The sequence below is a fragment of the Oncorhynchus nerka genome, linkage group LG23 (assembly GCF_034236695.1).
Source record: "Oncorhynchus nerka isolate Pitt River linkage group LG23, Oner_Uvic_2.0, whole genome shotgun sequence".
Classification (NCBI taxonomy): Eukaryota; Metazoa; Chordata; class Actinopteri; order Salmoniformes; family Salmonidae; genus Oncorhynchus; species Oncorhynchus nerka.
The window spans coordinates 3,637,325-3,658,268 of NC_088418.1; the positions used below are offsets into that span (position 1 = coordinate 3,637,325).

General features: G+C 45.4%; 1 protein-coding gene across 1 annotated transcript in view; it reads right to left on the reverse strand.

Moving 5' to 3' along the window:
- The window catches only part of vit (vitrin), a 120,962-nt gene that overhangs the window by 57,961 nt on the left and 42,057 nt on the right, over positions 1–20,944 (reverse strand). Inside the window, exons 5-6 of the mRNA XM_065007789.1 lie at positions 10,153–10,286; positions 9,519–9,596 (exon numbers count right to left, since the gene is read on the reverse strand). Of these exons, the coding sequence (XP_064863861.1) occupies positions 9,519–9,596; positions 10,153–10,286 (212 nt within the window). The remainder of the gene's footprint in view (positions 1–9,518; positions 9,597–10,152; positions 10,287–20,944) is intronic.

Here is a 20,944-nt window from a genome sequence, read left to right on the forward strand (position 1 = left end):
TTCCTCTTTCTGTACCTGCATGTCTCCTATCAACCAGGTGTTCCTCTTTCTGTACCTGCATGTCTCCTATCAACCAGGTGTTCCTCTTTCTTTACCTGCATGTCTCCTATCAACCAGGTGTTTCTCTTTCTGTACCTGCATGTCTCCTATCAACCAGGTGTTTCTCTTTCTGTACCTGCATGTCTCCTATCAACCAGGTGTTCCTCTTTCTGTACCTGCATGTCTCCTATCAACCAGGTGTTCCTCTTTCTGTACCTGCATGTCTCCTATCAACCAGGTGTTCCTCTTTCTGTACCTGCATGTCTCCTATCAACCAGGTGTTCCTCTTTCTGTACCTGCATGTCTCCTATCAACCAGGTGTTCCTCTTTCTGTACCTGCATGTCTCCTATCAACCAGGTGTTCCTCTTTCTGTACCTGCATGTCTCCTATCAACCAGGTGTTCCTCTTTCTGTACCTGCATGTCTCCTATCAACCAGGTGTTCCTCTTTCTGTACCTGCATGTCTCCTATCAACCAGGTGTTCCTCTTTCTACCTGCATGTCTCCTATCAACCAGGTGTTCCTCTTTCTTTACCTGCATGTCTCCTATCAACCAGGTGTTACCTCATTCTCCTATCAACCAGGTTACCTGCATGTCTCCTATCAACCAGGTGTTCCTCTTTCTGTACCTGCATGTCTCCTATCAACCAGGTGTTCTCTTTCTGTACCTGCATTCTCCTATCAACCAGGTGTTCCTCTTTCTTACCTGCATGTCTCCTATCAACCAGGTGTTCCTCTTTCTGTACCTGCATGTCTCCTATCAACCAGGTGTTCCTCTTTCTGTACCTGCATGTCTCCTATCAACCAGGTGTTCCTCTTTCTTTACCTGCATGTCTCCTATCAACCAGGTGTTCCTCTTTCTGTACCTGCATGTCTCCTATCAACCAGGTGTTCTCTTTCTTTACCTGCATGTCTCCTATCAACCAGGTGTTCCTCTTTCTGTACCTGCATGTCTCCTATCAACCAGGTGTTCCTCTTTCTTTACCTGCATGTCTCCTATCAACCAGGTGTTCCTCTTTCTGTACCTGCATGTCTCCTATCAACCAGGTGTTTCTCTTTCTGTACCTGCATGTCTCCTATCAACCAGGTGTTCCTCTTTCTGTACCTGCATGTCTCCTATCAACCAGGTGTTCCTCTTTCTTACCTGCATGTCTCCTATCAACCAGGTGTTCCTCTTTCTTTACCTGCATGTCTCCTATCAACCAGGTGTTCCTCTTTCTTTACCTGCATGTCTCCTATCAACCAGGTGTTCCTCTTTCTTTACCTGCATGTCTCCTATCAACCAGGTGTTCCTCTTTCTTTACCTGCATGTCTCCTATCAACCAGGTGTTCCTCTTTCTGTACCTGCATGTCTCCTATCAACCAGGTGTTTTCTTTCTTACCTGCATGTCTCCTATCAACCAGGTGTTCCTCTTTCTTTACCTGCATGTCTCCTATCAACCAGGTGTTCCTCATGTCTTTCTTTACCTGCATGTCTCCTATCAACCAGGTGTTTCCTCTTTCATTACCTGCATGTCTCCTATCAACCAGGTGTTTCTCTTTCTGTACCTGCATGTCTCCTATCAACCAGGTGGTGTTTCTTTACCTGCATGTCTCCTATCAACCAGGTGTTCCTCTTTCTTTACCTGCATGTCTCCTATCAACCAGGTGTTCCTCTTTCTTTACCTGCATGTCTCCTATCAACCAGGTGTTCCTCTTTCTGTACCTGCATGTCTCCTATCAACCAGGTGTTCCTCTTTCTGTACCTGCATGTCTCCTATCAACCAGGTGTTCCTCTTTCTTTACCTGCATGTCTCCTATCAACCAGGTGTTCCTCTTTCTGTACCTGCATGTCTCCTATCAACCAGGTGTTCCTCTTTCTGTACCTGCATGTCTCCTATCAACCAGGTGTTCCTCTTTCTTTACCTGCATGTCTCCTATCAACCAGGTGTTTCTCTTTCTGTACCTGCATGTCTCCTATCAACCAGGTGTTTCTCTTTCTGTACCTGCATGTCTCCTATCAACCAGGTGTTCCTCTTTCTGTACCTGCATGTCTCCTATCAACCAGGTGTTCCTCTTTCTTTACCTGCATGTCTCCTATCAACCAGGTGTTCCTCTTTCTTTACCTGCATGTCTCCTATCAACCAGGTGTTCCTCTTTCTGTACCTGCATGTCTCCTATCAACAGGTGTTTCTCTTTCTTTACCTGCATGTTCCTCTTTCTTGTACCTGCATGTCTCCTATCAACCAGGTGTTCCTCTTTCTGTACCTGCATGTCTCCTATCAACCAGGTGTTCCTCTTTCTTTACCTGCATGTCTCCTATCAACCAGGTGTTCCTCTTTCTGTACTTTCTGCATGTCTCCTATCAACCAGGTGTTCCTCTTTCTTTACCTGCATGTCTCCTATCAACCAGGTGTTCCTCTTTCTGTACCTGCATGTCTCCTATCAACCAGGTGTTCCTCTTTCTGTACCTGCATGTCTCCTATCAACCAGGTGTTCCTCTTTCTTTACCTGCATGTCTCCTATCAACCAGGTGTTCCTCTTTCTTTACCTGCATGTCTCCTATCAACCAGGTGTTCCTCTTTCTGTACCTGCATGTCTCCTATCAACCAGGTGTTCCTCTTTCTGTACCTGCATGTCTCCTATCAACCAGGTGTTCCTCTTTCTTTACCTGCATGTCTCCTATCAACCAGGTGTTCCTCTTTCTGTACCTGCATGTCTCCTATCAACCAGGTGTTCCTCTTTCTGTACCTGCATGTCTCCTATCAACCAGGTGTTACCCATGTCTCCTTCAGGTGTTCCTCTTTCTGTACCTGCATGTCTCCTATCAACCAGGTGTTCCTCTTTCTGTACCTGCATGTCTCCTATCAACCAGGTGTTCCTCTTTCTGTACCTGCATGTCTCCTATCAACCAGGTGTTCCTCTTTCTTTACCTGCATGTCTCCTATCAACCAGGTGTTCCTCTTTCTGTACCTGCATGTCTCCTATCAACCAGGTGTTCCTCTTTCTTTACCTGCATGTCTCCTATCAACCAGGTGTTCCTCTTTCTGTACCTGCATGTCTCCTATCAACCAGGTGTTCCTCTTTCTTTACCTGCATGTCTCCTATCAACCAGGTGTTCCTCTTTCTTTACCTGCATGTCTCCTATCAACCAGGTGTTCCTCTTTCTGTACCTGCATGTCTCCTATCAACCAGGTGTTCCTCTTTCTGTACCTGCATGTCTCCTATCAACCAGGTGTTTCTCTTTCTGTACCTGCATGTCTCCTATCAACCAGGTGTTCCTCTTTCTTTACCTGCATGTCTCCTATCAACCAGGTGTTCCTCTTTCTTTACCTGCATGTCTCCTATCAACCAGGTGTTTCTCTTTCTGTACCTGCATGTCTCCTATCAACCAGGTGTTCCTCTTTCTTTACCTGCATGTCTCCTATCAACCAGGTGTTCCTCTTTCTGTACCTGCATGTCTCCTATCAACCAGGTGTTCCTCTTTCTTTACCTGCATGTCTCCTATCAACCAGGTGTTTCTTTACCTGCTGGTCTCCTATCAACCAGGTGTTCCCTCTTTCTTTACCTGCATGTTCCTCAGGTGTTTCTTTACCTGCATGTCTCCTATCAACCAGGTGTTCCTCTTTCTTTACCTGCATGTCTCCTATCAACCAGGTGTTCCTCTTTCTTTACCTGCATGTCTCCTATCAACCAGGTGTTCCTCTTTCTGTACCTGCATGTCTCCTATCAACCAGGTGTTCTATCAACCAGGTCTTTCTTTACCTGCATGTCTCCTATCAACCAGGTGTTCCTCTTTCTTTACCTGCATGTCTCCTATCAACCAGGTGTTCCTCTTTCTTTACCTGCATGTCTCCTATCAACCAGGTGTTTCTCTTTCTGTACCTGCATGTCTCCTATCAACCAGGTGTTTCTCTTTCTGTACCTGCATGTCTCCTATCAACCAGGTGTTCCTCTTTCTTTACCTGCATGTCTCCTATCAACCAGGTGTTCCTCTTTCTGTACCTGCATGTCTCCTATCAACCAGGTGTTCCTCTTTCTGTACCTGCATGTCTCCTATCAACCAGGTGTTTCTCTTTCTTTACCTGCATGTCTCCTATCAACCAGGTGTTCCTCTTTCTGTACCTGCATGTCTCCTATCAACCAGGTGTTTCTCTTTCTGTACCTGCATGTCTCCTATCAACCAGGTGTTTCTCTTTCTGTACCTGCATGTCTCCTATCAACCAGGTGTTCCTCTTTCTTTACCTGCATGTCTCCTATCAACCAGGTGTTCCTCTTTCTTTTTACCTGCATGTCTCCTATCAACCAGGTGTTCCTCTTTCTGTACCTGCATGTCTCCTATCAACCAGGTGTTCCTCTTTCTGTACCTGCATGTCTCCTATCAACCAGGTGTTCCTCTTTCTTACCTGCATGTCTCCTATCAACCAGGTGTTCCTCTTTCTGTACCTGCATGTCTCCTATCAACCAGGTGTTCCTCTTTCTTTACCTGCATGTCTCCTATCAACCAGGTGTTCCTCTTTCTGTACCTGCATGTCTCCTATCAACCAGGTGTTCCTCTTTCTTTACCTGCATGTCTCCTATCAACCAGGTGTTCCTCTTTCTGTACCTGCATGTCTCCTATCAACCAGGTGTTCCTCTTTCTTTACCTGCATGTCTCCTATCAACCAGGTGTTCCTCTTTCTTTACCTGCATGTCTCCTATCAACCAGGTGTTCCTCTTTCTGTACCTGCATGTCTCCTATCAACCAGGTGTTCCTCTTTCTGTACCTGCATGTCTCCTATCAACCAGGTGTTCCTCTTTCTTTACCTGCATGTCTCCTATCAACCAGGTGTTCCTCTTTCTTACCTGCATGTCTCCTATCAACCAGGTGTTCCTCTTTCTGTACCTGCATGTCTCCTATCAACCAGGTGTTTCTCTTTCTGTACCTGCATGTCTCCTATCAACCAGGTGTTTCTTTACCTCATGTTCCTATCAACCAGGTGTTCCTCTTTCTGTACCTGCATGTCTCCTATCAACCAGGTGTTCCTCTTTCTGTACCTGCATGTCTCCTATCAACCAGGTGTTCCTCTTTCTTTACCTGCATGTCTCCTATCAACCAGGTGTTCCTCTTTCTGTACCTGCATGTCTCCTATCAACCAGGTGTTCCTCTTTCTGTACCTGCATGTCTCCTATCAACCAGGTGTTCCTCTTTCTGTACCTATCAACCAGGTGTTCCTCTTTCTGTACCTGCATGTCTCCTATCAACCAGGTGTTCCTCTTTCTGTACCTGCATGTCTCCTATCAACCAGGTGTTCCTCTTTCTTTACCTGCATGTCTCCTATCAACCAGGTGTTCCTCTTTCTGTACCTGCATGTCTCCTATCAACCAGGTGTTCCTCTTTCTGTACCTGCATGTCTCCTATCAACCAGGTGTTTCTCTTTCTGTACCTGCATGTCTCCTATCAACCAGGTGTTCCTCTTTCTTTACCTGCATGTCTCCTATCAACCAGGTGTTTCTCTTTCTGTACCTGCATGTCTCCTATCAACCAGGTGTTTCTCTTTCTGTACCTGCATGTCTCCTATCAACCAGGTGTTCCTCTTTCTTACCTATGTCTCCTATCAACCAGGTGTTCCTCTTTCTGTACCTGCATGTCTCCTATCAACCAGGTGTTCCTCTTTCTTTACCTGCATGTCTCCTATCAACCAGGTGTTCCTCTTTCTGTACCTGCATGTCTCCTATCAACCAGGTGTTCCTCTTTCTTTACCTGCATGTCTCCTATCAACCAGGTGTTCCTCTTTCTTTACCTGCATGTCTCCTATCAACCAGGTGTTCCTCTTTCTGTACCTGCATGTCTCCTATCAACCAGGTGTTCCTCTTTCTGTACCTGCATGTCTCCTTCAACCAGGTGTTCCTCTTTTTACCTGCATGTCTCCTATCAACCAGGTGTTCCTCTTTCTTTACCTGCATGTCTATCAACCAGGTGTTTCTTTCTTTACCTGCATGTCTCCTATCAACCAGGTGTTCCTCTTTCTTTACCTGCATGTCTCCTATCAACCAGGTGTTCCTCTTTCTTTACCTGCATGTCTCCTATCAACCAGGTGTTCCTCTTTCTTTACCTGCATGTCTCCTATCAACCAGGTGTTCCTCTTTCTGTACCTGCATGTCTCCTATCAACCAGGTGTTCCTCTTTCTTACCTGCATGTCTCCTATCAACCAGGTGTTCCTCTTTCTTTACCTGCATGTCTCCTATCAACCAGGTGTTCCTCTTTCTTTACCTGCATGTCTCCTATCAACCAGGTGTTTCTCTTTCTGTACCTGCATGTCTCCTATCAACCAGGTGTTCCTCTTTCTGTACCTGCATGTCTCCTATCAACCAGGTGTTCCTCTTTCTTTACCTGCATGTCTCCTATCAACCAGGTGTTCCTCTTTCTGTACCTGCATGTCTCCTATCAACCAGGTGTTCCTCTTTCTGTACCTGCATGTCTCCTATCAACCAGGTGTTCCTCTTTCTTTACCTGCATGTCTCCTATCAACCAGGTGTTCCTCTTTCTGTACCTGCATGTCTCCTATCAACCAGGTGTTTCTCTTTCTGTACCTGCATGTCTCCTATCAACCAGGTGTCTCCTATCTATCAACCAGGTGTTCCTCTTTCTTTACCTGCATGTCTCCTATCAACCAGGTGTTCCTCTTTCTTTACCTGCATGTCTCCTATCAACCAGGTGTGTCTCCTTCAACCCTCTTTCTGTACCTGCATGTCTCCTATCAACCAGGTGTTCCTCTTTCTGTACCTGCATGTCTCCTATCAACCAGGTGTTCCTCTTTCTGTACCTGCATGTCTCCTATCAACCAGGTGTTCCTCTTTCTGTACCTGCATGTCTCCTATCAACCAGGTGTTCCTCTTTCTTTACCTGCATGTCTCCTATCAACCAGGTGTTCCTCTTTCTGTACCTGCATGTCTCCTATCAACCAGGTGTTCCTCTTTCTTTACCTGCATGTCTCCTATCAACCAGGTGTTCCTCTTTCTGTACCTGCATGTCTCCTATCAACCAGGTGTTCCTCTTTCTTTACCTGCATGTCTCCTATCAACCAGGTGTTTCTTTACCTGCATGTCTCCTATCAACCAGGTGTTCCTCTTTCTGTACCTGCATGTCTCCTATCAACCAGGTGTTCCTCTTTCTTTACCTGCATGTCTCCTATCAACCAGGTGTTCCTCTTTCTGTACCTGCATGTCTCCTATCAACCAGGTGTTCCTCTTTCTGTACCTGCATGTCTCCTATCAACCAGGTGTTCCTCTTTCTTTACCTGCATGTCTCCTATCAACCAGGTGTTCCTCTTTCTGTACCTGCATGTCTCCTATCAACCAGGTGTTCCTCTTTCTTTACCTGCATGTCTCCTATCAACCAGGTGTTCCTCTTTCTTTACCTGCATGTCTCCTATCAACCAGGTGTTCCTCTTTCTTTACCTGCATGTCTCCTATCAACCAGGTGTTCCTCTTTCTGTACCTGCATGTCTCCTATCAACCAGGTGTTCCTCTTTCTTTACCTGCATGTCTCCTATCAACCAGGTGTTACCTGCTCTTTCTATACCTGCATGTCTCCTATCAACCAGGTGTTCCTCTTTCTGTACCTGCATGTCTCCTATCAACCAGGTGTTCCTCTTTCTTTACCTGCATGTCTCCTATCAACCAGGTGTTCCTCTTTCTTTACCTGTCTCCTATCAACCAGGTGTTCCTCTTTCTGTACCTGCATGTCTCCTATCAACCAGGTGTTCCTCTTTCTTTACCTGCATGTCTCCTATCAACCAGGTGTTCCTCTTTCTGTACCTGCATGTCTCCTATCAACCAGGTGTTCCTCTTTCTCCTATCAACCAGGTTACCTGCATGTCTCCTATCAACCAGGTGTTCCTCTTTCTGTACCTGCATGTCTCCTATCAACCAGGTGTTCCTCTTTCTTTACCTGCATGTCTCCTATCAACCAGGTGTTCCTCTTTCTGTACCTGCATGTCTCCTATCAACCAGGTGTTTCTTTCTACCTTGTCTCCTATCAACCAGGTGTTCCTCTTTCTGTACCTGCATGTCTCCTATCAACCAGGTGTTCCTCTTTCTTTACCTGCATGTCTCCTATCAACCAGGTGTTCCTCTTTCTTACCTGCATGTCTCCTATCAACCAGGTGTTCCTCTTTCTGTACCTGCATGTCTCCTATCAACCAGGTGTTCCTCTTTCTTTACCTGCATGTCTCCTATCAACCAGGTGTTTCTCTTTCTGTACCTGCATGTCTCCTATCAACCAGGTGTTCCTCTTTCTTTACCTGCATGTCTCCTATCAACCAGGTGTTCCTCTTTCTTACCTGCATGTCTCCTATCAACCAGGTGTTCCTCTTTCTTTACCTGCATGTCTCCTATCAACCAGGTGTTCCTCTTTCTTTCTTTCTTTACCTGCATGTCTCCTATCAACCAGGTGTTCCTCTTTCTTTACCTGCATGTCTCCTATCAACCAGGTGTTCCTCTTTCTTTACCTGCATGTCTCCTATCAACCAGGTGTTCCTCTTTCTTTACCTGCATGTCTCCTATCAACCAGGTGTTCCTCTTTCTTTACCTGCATGTCTCCTATCAACCAGGTGTTCCTCTTTCTTTACCTGCATGTCTCCTATCAACCAGGTGTTCCTCTTTCTTTACCTGCATGTCTCCTATCAACCAGGTGTTCCTCTTTCTTTACCTGCATGTCTCCTATCAACCAGGTGTTCCATGTCTCTATCAACCAGGTGTTCTTTACCTGCATGTCTCCTATCAACCAGGTGTTCCTCTTTCTTTACCTGCATGTCTCCTATCAACCAGGTGTTCCTCTTTCTTTACCTGCATGTCTCCTATCAACCAGGTGTTCCTCTTTCTTTACCTGCATGTCTCCTATCAACCAGGTGTTCCTCTTTCTTTACCTGCATGTCTCCTATCAACCAGGTGTTCCTCTTTCTTACCTGCATGTCTCCTATCAACCAGGTGTTCCTCTTTCTGTACCTGCATGTCTCCTATCAACCAGGTGTTCCTCTTTCTTTACCTGCATGTCTCCTATCAACCAGGTGTTTCTCTTTCTGTACCTGCATGTCTCCTATCAACCAGGTGTTCCTCTTTCTGTACCTGCATGTCTCCTATCAACCAGGTGTTCCTCTTTCTGTACCTGCATGTCTCCTATCAACCAGGTGTTTCTTTACCTGCATGTCTCCTATCAACCAGGTGTTCCTCTTTCTGTACCTGCATGTCTCCTATCAACCAGGTGTTTCTTTACCTGCATGTCTCCTATCAACCAGGTGTTCGTCTTTCTTTACCTGCATGTCTCCTATCAACCAGGTGTTCCTCTTTCTTTACCTGCATGTCTCCTATCAACCAGGTGTTTCTTTACCTGCATGTCACCTATCAACCTGGTCTGTCATTTTGTTTAACTTGAATTGACAAATTACTGCACATAAAACAGCTCCAAAACCATGTTTGTCATTTTTACGTACATTGCGTAATTAAAAACTCCATCTCACCTGTTTTGCTGTAGGTAGGTCTGGAGGGAATATAGTCCAGAGAAGATGGATAGATGACTCCTTTCTTTGGCTTACCAACTAAGACAACAACAACAATTCAGAAATGGATCAGGCAACATCTAAAGACATTTGGAGGTCATACGTACAGTGGCTGATAATGTTTCTACTGTGTTATCAGAAGGAATCAGTAGCCTGGCCTGGCAAAACATGTGGTACAACAGCAAGCTAAGCTGGGCTACATGAGCTAATCTAGGCTACATGAGCTAAGATGGGCTACATGAGCTAAACTGGGCTACAAGAGCTAAATTAGGCTACATGAGCTAAGTTAGGCTACATGAGCTAAACTGGGCTACATGAGCTAAGCTAGGCTACATGAGCTAAGTTGGGCTACATGAACTAAGCTAGGCTACATGAGCTAAGCTGGGCTACATGAGCTAAGCTAGGCTACATGAGCTAAGCTAGGCTACATGAGCTAAACTGGGCTACATGAGCTAAGCTAGGTTACATGAGCAAAGCTGCTTTACATGAGCTAAGCTAGGCTACATGAGCTAAGCTAGGCTACATGAGCTAAGCTAGGCTACGAGAGGCTGCCTTGTTAGCCAGGCTAAGATCGATTGGTTAATTGATTGATTACCTGAGACAACGAAGGACTCTCTCCACTTGGGCAGAGACAGAGATCGGAGCCCGTGGGAGTTAGAGCCTTTATAGATGTTCTGTCCAGCCATCTTCCTAACAATCACTTTACCCCCTGAGTTAGTGATGACACCGCTGTAGACAAAAACAACACCATCACACACATATTTCCTATGAACCGCAGTTTCTAAAAACTCCTGTCCAAACAATGCCTGACCTGACCTGTGTATGGTGTTGTAATGAACCCATACTGACCTGTGTATGGTGTTGTACTGACCTGTGTATGGTGTTGTAGTGACCTGTGTATGGTGTTGTACTGAACCCATACTGACCTGTGTATGGTGTTGTACTGACCTGTGTATGGTGTTGTAGTGACCTGTGTATGGTGTTGTACTGACCTGTGTATGGTGTTGTAGTGACCTGTGTATGGTGTTGTAGTGACCTGTGTATGGTGTTCTACTGACCTGTGTATGGTGTTGTACTGACCTGTGTATGGTGTTGTACTGACCTGTGTATGGTGTTGTAGTGAACCCATACTGACCTGTGTATGGTGTTGTACTGACCTGTGTATGGTGTTGTACTGACCTGTGTATGGTGTTGTAGTGACCTGTGTATGGGGTTCTACTGACCTGTGTATGGTGTTGTAGTGACCTGTGTATGGTGTTGTACTGAACCCATACTGACCTGTGTATGGTGTTGTAGTGACCTGTGTATGGTGTTGTACTGACCTGTGTATGATGTTGTAGTGAACCCATACTGACCTGTGTATGGTGTTGTAATGACCTGTGTATGGTGTTGTACTGACCTGTGTATGGTGTTGTAGTGACCTGTGTATGGTGTTGTACTGACCTGTGTATGGTGTTGTAGTGACCTGTGTATGGTGTTGTAGTGACCTGTGTATGGTGTTGTACTGACCTGTGTATGGTGTTGTAATGACCTGTGTATGGTGTTGTAATGACCTGTGTATGGTGTTGTAGTGACCTGTGTATGGTGTTGTAGTGACCTGTGTATGGTGTTGTACTGACCTGTGTATGGTGTTGTAATGATCTGTGTATGGTGTTGTAGTGACCTGTGTATGGTGTTGTAGTGACCTGTGTATGGTGTTGTAGTGACCTGTGTATGGTGTTGTAGTGACCTGTGTATGGTGTTGTACTGACCTGTGTATGGTGTTGTACTGACCTGTGTATGGTGTTGTAGTGACCTGTGTATGGTGTTGTAGTGACCTGTGTATGGTGTTGTAATGACCTGTGTATGGTGTTGTAGTGACCTGTGTATGGTGTTGTACTGACCTGTGTATGGTGTTGTAGTGACCTGTGTATGGTGTTGTACTGACCTGTGTATGGTGTTGTAATGACCTGTGTATGGTGTTGTAGTGACCTGTGTATGGTGTTGTAGTGACCTGTGTATGGTGTTGTACTGACCTGTGTATGGTGTTGTACTGACCTGTGTATGGTGTTGTAGTGACCTGTGTATGGTGTTGTAGTGACCTGTGTATGGTGTTGTAATGACCTGTGTATGGTGTTGTAGTGACCTGTGTATGGTGTTGTACTGACCTGTGTATGGTGTTGTACTGACCTGTGTATGGTGTTGTACTGACCTGTGTATGGTGTTGTACTGAACCCATACTGACCTGTGTATGGTGTTGTACTGAACCCATACTGACCTGTGTATGGTGTTGTAGTGACCTGTGTATGGTGTTGTAGTGACCTGTGTATGGTGTTGTAGTGAACCCATACTGACCTGTGTATGGTGTTGTAGTGAACCCATACTGACCTGTGTATGGTGTTGTACTGACCTGTGTATGGTGTTGTAGTGACCTGTGTATGGTGTTGTACTGACCTGTGTATGGTGTTGTAGTGAACCCATACTGACCTGTGTATGGTGTTGTAGTGACCCCATACTGACCTGTGTATGGTGTTGTAGTGAACCCATACTGACCTGTGTATGGTGTTGTACTGACCTGTGTATGGTGTTGTACTGACCTGTGTATGGTGTTGTACTGACCTGTGTATGGTGTTGTAGTGACCTGTGTATGGTGTTGTACTGAACCCATACTGACCTGTGTATGGTGTTGTAGTGAACCCATACTGACCTGTGTATGGTGTTGTAATGACCTGTGTATGGTGTTGTAATGACCTGTGTATGGTGTTGTACTGACCTGTGTATGGTGTTGTAGTGAACCCGTACTGACCTGTGTATGGTGTTGTAGTAACCTGTGTATGGTGTTGTACTGACCTGTGTATGGTGTTGTAGTGACCTGTGTATGGTGTTGTACTGAACCCATACTGACCTGTGTATGGTGTTGTAGTGACCTGTGTATGGTGTTGTACTGACCTGTGTATGGTGTTGTAGTGACCTGTGTATGGTGTTGTACTGACCTGTGTATGGTGTTGTAGTGACCCCATACTGACCTGTGTATGGTGTTGTAGTGAACCCATACTGACCTGTGTATGGTGTTGTACTGACCTGTGTATGGTGTTGTACTGACCTGTGTATGGTGTTGTACTGACCTGTGTATGGTGTTGTAGTGACCTGTGTATGGTGTTGTACTGACCTGTGTATGGTGTTGTAGTGACCTGTGTATGGTGTTGTAGTGACCTGTGTATGGTGTTGTAATGACCTGTGTATGGTGTTGTAGTGACCTGTGTATGGTGTTGTAGTGACCTGTGTATGGTGTTGTAATGAACCCATACTGACCTGTGTATGGTGTTGTAGTGACCTGTGTATTGTGTTGTAGTGACCTGTGTATGGTGTTGTAATGACCCCATACTGACCTGTGTATGGTGTTGTACTGACCTGTGTATGGTGTTGTTCTGACCTGTGTATGGTGTTGTACTGACCTGTGTATGGTGTTGTAATGAACCCATACTGACCTGTGTATGGTGTTGTAGTGAACCCATACTGACCTGTGTATGGTGTTGTACTGACCTGTGTATGGTGTTGTAGTGACCTGTGTATGGTGTTGTACTGACCTGTGTATGGTGTTGTAGTGACCTGTGTATGGTGTTGTAGTGACCTGTGTATGGTGTTGTACTGACCTGTGTATGGTGTTGTACTGACCTGTGTATGGTGTTGTACTGACCTGTGTATGGTGTTGTAGTGAACCCATACTGACCTGTGTATGGTGTTGTAGTGAACCCATACTGACCTGTGTATGCTGTTGTAGTGAACCCATACTGACCTGTGTATGGTGTTGTAGTGACCTGTGTATGGTGTTGTACAGACCTGTGTATGGTGTTGTACTGACCTGTGTATGGTGTTGTAGTGACCTGTGTATGGTGTTGTACTGACCTGTGTATGGTGTTGTACTGACCTGTGTATGGTGTTGTACTGACCTGTGTATGGTGTTGTAGTGAACCCATACTGACCTGTGTATGGTGTTGTAATGACCTGTGTATGGTGTTGTAGTGACCTGTGTATGGTGTTGTACTGACCTGTGTATGGTGTTGTACTGACCTGTGTATGGTGTTGTACTGACCTGTGTATGGTGTTGTAATGAACCCATACTGACCTGTGTATGGTGTTGTAGTGACCTGTGTATTGTGTTGTAGTGACCTGTGTATGGTGTTGTAATGACCCCATACTGACCTGTGTATGGTGTTGTACTGACCTGTGTATGGTGTTGTTCTGACCTGTGTATGGTGTTGTACTGACCTGTGTATGGTGTTGTAATGAACCCATACTGACCTGTGTATGGTGTTGTAGTGAACCCATACTGACCTGTGTATGGTGTTGTACTGACCTGTGTATGGTGTTGTACTGAACCCATACTGACCTGTGTATGGTGTTGTAGTGACCTGTGTATGGTGTTGTACTGACCTGTGTATGGTGTTGTAGTGACCTGTGTATGGTGTTGTACTGACCTGTGTATGGTGTTGTAGTGACCCCATACTGACCTGTGTATGGTGTTGTAGTGAACCCATACTGACCTGTGTATGGTGTTGTACTGACCTGTGTATGGTGTTGTACTGACCTGTGTATGGTGTTGTACTGACCTGTGTATGGTGTTGTAGTGACCTGTGTATGGTGTTGTACTGACCTGTGTATGGTGTTGTAGTGACCTGTGTATGGTGTTGTAGTGACCTGTGTATGGTGTTGTAATGACCTGTGTATGGTGTTGTAGTGACCTGTGTATGGTGTTGTAGTGACCTGTGTATGGTGTTGTAATGAACCCATACTGACCTGTGTATGGTGTTGTAGTGACCTGTGTATTGTGTTGTAGTGACCTGTGTATGGTGTTGTAATGACCCCATACTGACCTGTGTATGGTGTTGTACTGACCTGTGTATGGTGTTGTTCTGACCTGTGTATGGTGTTGTACTGACCTGTGTATGGTGTTGTAATGAACCCATACTGACCTGTGTATGGTGTTGTAGTGAACCCATACTGACCTGTGTATGGTGTTGTACTGACCTGTGTATGGTGTTGTAGTGACCTGTGTATGGTGTTGTACTGACCTGTGTATGGTGTTGTAGTGACCTGTGTATGGTGTTGTAGTGACCTGTGTATGGTGTTGTACTGACCTGTGTATGGTGTTGTACTGACCTGTGTATGGTGTTGTACTGACCTGTGTATGGTGTTGTAGTGAACCCATACTGACCTGTGTATGGTGTTGTAGTGAACCCATACTGACCTGTGTATGGTGTTGTAGTGAACCCATACTGACCTGTGTATGGTGTTGTAGTGACCTGTGTATGGTGTTGTACAGACCTGTGTATGGTGTTGTACTGACCTGTGTATGGTGTTGTAGTGACCTGTGTATGGTGTTGTACTGACCTGTGTATGGTGTTGTACTGACCTGTGTATGGTGTTGTACTGACCTGTGTATGGTGTTGTAGTGAACCCATACTGACCTGTGTATGGTGTTGTAATGACCTGTGTATGGTGTTGTAGTGACCTGTGTATGGTGTTGTACTGACCTGTGTATGGTGTTGTACTGACCTGTGTATGGTGTTGTACTGACCTGTGTATGGTGTTGTAATGAACCCATACTGACCTGTGTATGGTGTTGTAGTGACCTGTGTATTGTGTTGTAGTGACCTGTGTATGGTGTTGTAATGACCCCATACTGACCTGTGTATGGTGTTGTACTGACCTGTGTATGGTGTTGTTCTGACCTGTGTATGGTGTTGTACTGACCTGTGTATGGTGTTGTAATGAACCCATACTGACCTGTGTATGGTGTTGTAGTGAACCCATACTGACCTGTGTATGGTGTTGTACTGACCTGTGTATGGTGTTGTAGTGACCTGTGTATGGTGTTGTACTGACCTGTGTATGGTGTTGTAGTGACCTGTGTATGGTGTTGTAGTGACCTGTGTATGGTGTTGTACTGACCTGTGTATGGTGTTGTACTGACCTGTGTATGGTGTTGTACTGACCTGTGTATGGTGTTGTAGTGAACCCATACTGACCTGTGTATGGTGTTGTAGTGAACCCATACTGACCTGTGTATGGTGTTGTAGTGAACCCATACTGACCTGTGTGTGTTGTAGTGACCTTGTATGGTGTTGACCTGTGTATGGTGTTGTACTGACCTGTGTATGGTGTTGTACTGACCTGTGTATGGTGTTGTAGTGACCTGTGTATGGTGTTGTACTGACCTGTGTATGGTGTTGTACTGACCTGTGTATGGTGTTGTACTGACCTGTGTATGGTGTTGTAGTGACTGTGTATGGTGAACCCATACTGACCTGTGTATGGTGTTGTAATGTGTATGGTGTTGTAGTGACCTGTGTATGGTGTTGTACTGACCTGTGTATGGTGTTGTACTGACCTGTGTATGGTGTTGTACTGACCTGTGTATGGTGTGTTGAACCCATACTGACCTGTGTATGGTGTTGTAGTGAACCCATACTGACCTGTGTATGGTGTTGTAGTGACCTGTGTATGGTGTTGTAGTGACCTGTGTATGGTGTTGTACTGAACCCATACTGACCTGTGTATGGTGTTGTAGTGACCTGTGTATGGTGTTGTAGTGAACCCATACTGACCTGTGTATGGTGTTGTACTGACCTGTGTATGGTGTTGTACTGACCTGTGTATGGTGTTGTACTGACCTGTGTATGGTGTTGTAGTGACCTGTGTATGGTGTTGTAATGAACCCATACTGACCTGTGTATGGTGTTGTAGTGAACCCATACTGACCTGTGTATGGTGTTGTAATGACCTGTGTATGGTGTTGTACTGACCTGTGTATGGTGTTGTAGTGAACCCGTACTGACCTGTGTATGGTGTTGTAGTGACCTGACCTGTGTATGGTGTTGTACTGACCTGTGTATGGTGTTGTAGTGACCTGTGTATGGTGTTGTACTGAACCCATACTGACCTGTGTATGGTGTTGTAGTGACCTGTGTATGGTGTTGTAGTGACCTGTGTATGGTGTTGTAGTGACCTGTGTATGGTGTTGTAGTGACCTGTGTATGGTGTTGTACTGACCTGTGTATGGTGTTGTAATGACCTGTGTATGGTGTTGTAGTGACCTGTGTATGGTGTTGTAGTGACCTGTGTATGGTGTTGTACTGACCTGTGTATGGTGTTGTATGACCTGTGTATGGTGTTGTAGTGACCTGTGTATGGTGTTGTACTGACCTGTGTATGGTGTTGTACTGACCTGTGTATGGTGTTGTACTGACCTGTGTATGGTGTTGTAGTGACCTGTGTATGGTGTTGTAGTGACCTGTGTATGGTGTTGTAATGACCTGTGTATGGTGTTGTAGTGACCTGTGTATGGTGTTGTACTGACCTGTGTATGGTGTTGTACTGACCTGTGTATGGTGTTGTACTGACCTGTGTATGGTGTTGTACTGAACCCATACTGACCTGTGTATGGTGTTGTACTGAACCCATACTGACCTGTGTATGGTGTTGTAGTGACCTGTGTATGGTGTTGTAGTGACCTGTGTATGGTGTTGTTGTACTGACCTGTGTATGGTGTTGTAGTGACCCCATACTGACCTGTGTATGGTGTTGTAGTGAACCCATACTGACCTGTGTATGGTGTTGTACTGACCTGTGTATGGTGTTGTAGTGACCTGTGTATGGTGTTGTACTGACCTGTGTATGGTGTTGTAGTGAACCCATACTGACCTGTGTATGGTGTTGTAGTGACCCCATACTGACCTGTGTATGGTGTTTAGTGAACCCATACTGACCTGTGTATGGTGTTGTACTGACCTGTGTATGGTGTTGTACTGACCTGTGTATGGTGTTGTACTGACCTGTGTATGGTGTTGTACTGAACCCATACTGACCTGTGTATGGTGTTGTACTGAACCCATACTGACCTGTGTATGGTGTTGTTGAACCCATACTGACCTGTGTATGGTGTTGTAATGACCTGTGTATGGTGTTGTACTGACCTGTGTATGGTGTTGTAGTGACTGACCTGTGTATGGTGTTGTAGTGACCTGTGTATGGTGTTGTACTGACCTGTGTATGGTGTTGTAGTGACCTGTGTATGGTGTTGTACTGAACCCATACTGACCTGTGTATGGTGTTGTAGTGACCTGTGTATGGTGTTGTACTGACCTGTGTATGGTGTTGTAGTGACCTGTGTTTGGTGTTGTACTGACCTGTGTATGGTGTTGTAGTGACCCCATACTGACCTGTGTATGGTGTTGTAGTGAACCCATACTGACCTGTGTATGGTGTTGTACTGACCTGTGTATGGTGTTGTACTGACCTGTGTATGGTGTTGTAGTGACCTGTGTATGGTGTTGTACTGACCTGTGTATGGTGTTGTAATGACCTGTGTATGGTGTTGTAGTGACCTGTGTATGGTGTTGTACTGACCTGTGTATGGTGTTGTACTGACCTGTGTATGGTGTTGTACTGACCTGTGTATGGTGTTGTAGTGACCTGTGTATGGTGTTGTAATGACCTGTGTATGGTGTTGTAGTGACCTGTGTATGGTGTTGTACTGACCTGTGTATGGTGTTGTACTGACCTGTGTATGGTGTTGTACTGACCTGTGTATGGTGTTGTACTGAACCCATACTGACCTGTGTATGGTGTTGTACTGAACCCATACTGACCTGTGTATAGTGTTGTAGTGACCTGTGTATGGTGTTGTAGTGACCTGTGTATGGTGTTGTAGTGAACCCATACTGACCTGTGTATGGTGTTGTAGTGACCCCATACTGACCTGTGTATGGTGTTGTAGTGAACCCATACTGACCTGTGTATGGTGTTGTACTGACCTGTGTATGGTGTTGTAGTGACCTGTGTATGGTGTTGTACTGACCTGTGTATGGTGTTGTAGTGAACCCATACTGACCTGTGTATGGTGTTGTAGTGACCCCATACTGACCTGTGTATGGTGTTGTAGTGAACCCATACTGACCTGTGTATGGTGTTGTAGTGACCTGTGTATGGTGTTGTACTGACCTGTGTATGGTGTTGTACTGACCTGTGTATGGTGTTGTAGTGACCTGTGTATGGTGTTGTACTGAACCCATACTGACCTGTGTATGGTGTTTAGTGAACCCATACTGACCTGTGTATGGTGTTGTAGTGACCTGTGTATGGTGTTGTACTGACCTGTGTATGGTGTTGTAGTGTACTGACCTGTGTATGGTGTTGTAGTTGTATGGTGTTGACTGACCTGTGTATGGTGTTGTAGTGACCTGTGTATGGTGTTGTACTACTGACCTGTGTATGGTGTTGTAGTGACCTGTGTATGGTGTTGTACTGACCTGTGTATGGTGTTGTAGTGACCTGTGTTTGGTGTTGTACTGACCTGTGTATGGTGTTGTAGTGACCCATACTGACCTGTGTATGGTGTTGTAGTGAACCCATACTGACCTGTGTATGGTGTTGTGACCTGTGACCTGTGTATGGTGTTGTAGTGACCTGTGTATGGTGTTGTGTGAATGGTGTTGTACTGACCTGTGTATGGTGTTGTATGGTGTTGTGACCTGTGTATGGTGTTGTACTGACCTGTGTATGGTGTTGTAATGAACCCATACTGACCTGTATGGTGTTGTAGTGACCTGTGTATGGTGTTGTACTGACCTGTGTATGGTGTTGTACTGACCTGTGTATGGTGTTGTGTACTGACCTGTGTATGGTGTTGTACTGACCTGTGTATGGTGTTGTACTGACCTGTGTATGGTGTTGTAGTGACCTGTGTGATGGTGTTGTAGTGACCTGTGTATGGTGTTGTACTGACCTGTGTATGGTGTTGTACTGACCTGTGTATGGTGTTGTACTGACCTGTGTATGGTGTTGTACTGACCTGTGTATGGTGTTGTACTGACCTGTGTATGGTGTTGTACTGACCTGTGTATGGTGTTGTACTGACCTGTGTATGGTGTTGTACTGACCTGTGTATGGTGTTGTACTGACATGGTGTTGTACTGACCTGTGTATGGTGTTGTAGTGACCTGTGTATGGTGTTGTACTGACCTGTGTATGGTGTTGTAGTGACCTGTGTATGGTGTTGTACTGACCTGTGTATGGTGTTGTGTGAACCCATACTGACCTGTGTATGGTGTTGTAGTGAACCCATACTGACCTGTGTATGGTGTTGTGTGACCCATACTGACCTGTGTATGGTGTTGTACTGACCTGTGTATGGTGTTGTACTGACCTGTGTAGTGACCTGTGTATGGTGTTGTAGTGACCTGTGTATGGTGTTGTAGTGACCCTGTGTATGGTGTTGTACTGGTGTTGTACTGACCTGTGTGGTGTTGTACTGTTGTACTGACCTGTGTATGGTGTTGTACTGACCTGTGTACCTGTGTATGGTGTTGTACTGACCTGTGTATGGTGTTGTAGTGACCTGTGTATGACTGTGTATGGTGTGTTGTAGTGACCTGTGTATGGTGTTGTACTGACCTGTGTATGGTGTTGTACTGACCTGTGTATGGTGTTGTACTGACCTGTGTATGGTGTTGTAGTGACCTGTGTATGGTGTTGTACTGAACCCATACTGACCTGTGTATGGTGTTTGTGAACCCATACTGACCTGTGTATGGTGTTGTAGTGACCTGTGTATGGTGTTGTAGTGACCTGTGTATGGTGTTGAACCCATACTGACCTGTGTATGGTGTTGACCCCATACTGACCTGTGTATGGTGTTGTAGTGAACCCATACTGACCTGTGTATGGTGTTGTACTGACCTGTGTATGGTGTTGTACTGACCTGTGTATGGTGTTGTACTGACCTGTGTATGGTGTTGTAGTGACCTGTGTATGGTGTTGTACTGAACCCATACTGACCTGTGTATGGTGTTGTAGTGAACCCATACTGACCTGTGTATGGTGTTGTACTGACCTGTGTATGGTGTTGTACTGACCTGTGTATGGTGTTGTACTGACCTGTGTATGGTGTTGTAGTGACCTGTGTATGGTGTTGTACTGACCTGTGTATGGTGTTGTAGTGACCTGTGTATGGTGTTGTACTGACCTGTGTATGGTTGTTGTACTGACCTGTGTATGGTGTTGTAGTGAACCATACTGACCTGTGTATGGTGTTGTACTGACCTGTGTATGGTGTTGTACTGACCTGTGTATGGTGTTGTAGTGACCTGTGTATGGTGTTGTAGTGACCTGTGTATGGTGTTGTACTGACCTGTGTATGGTGTTGTAGTGACCTGTGTATGGTGTTGTAGTGACCTGTGTATGGTGTTGTAATGACCTGTATGGTGTTGTAGTGACCTGTGTATGGTGTTGTAGTGACCTGTGTATGGTGTTGTAATGAACCCATACTGACCTGTGTATGGTGTTTAGTGACCCCATACTGACCTGTGTATGGTGTAGTGACCTGTGTATGGTGTTGTACTGACCTG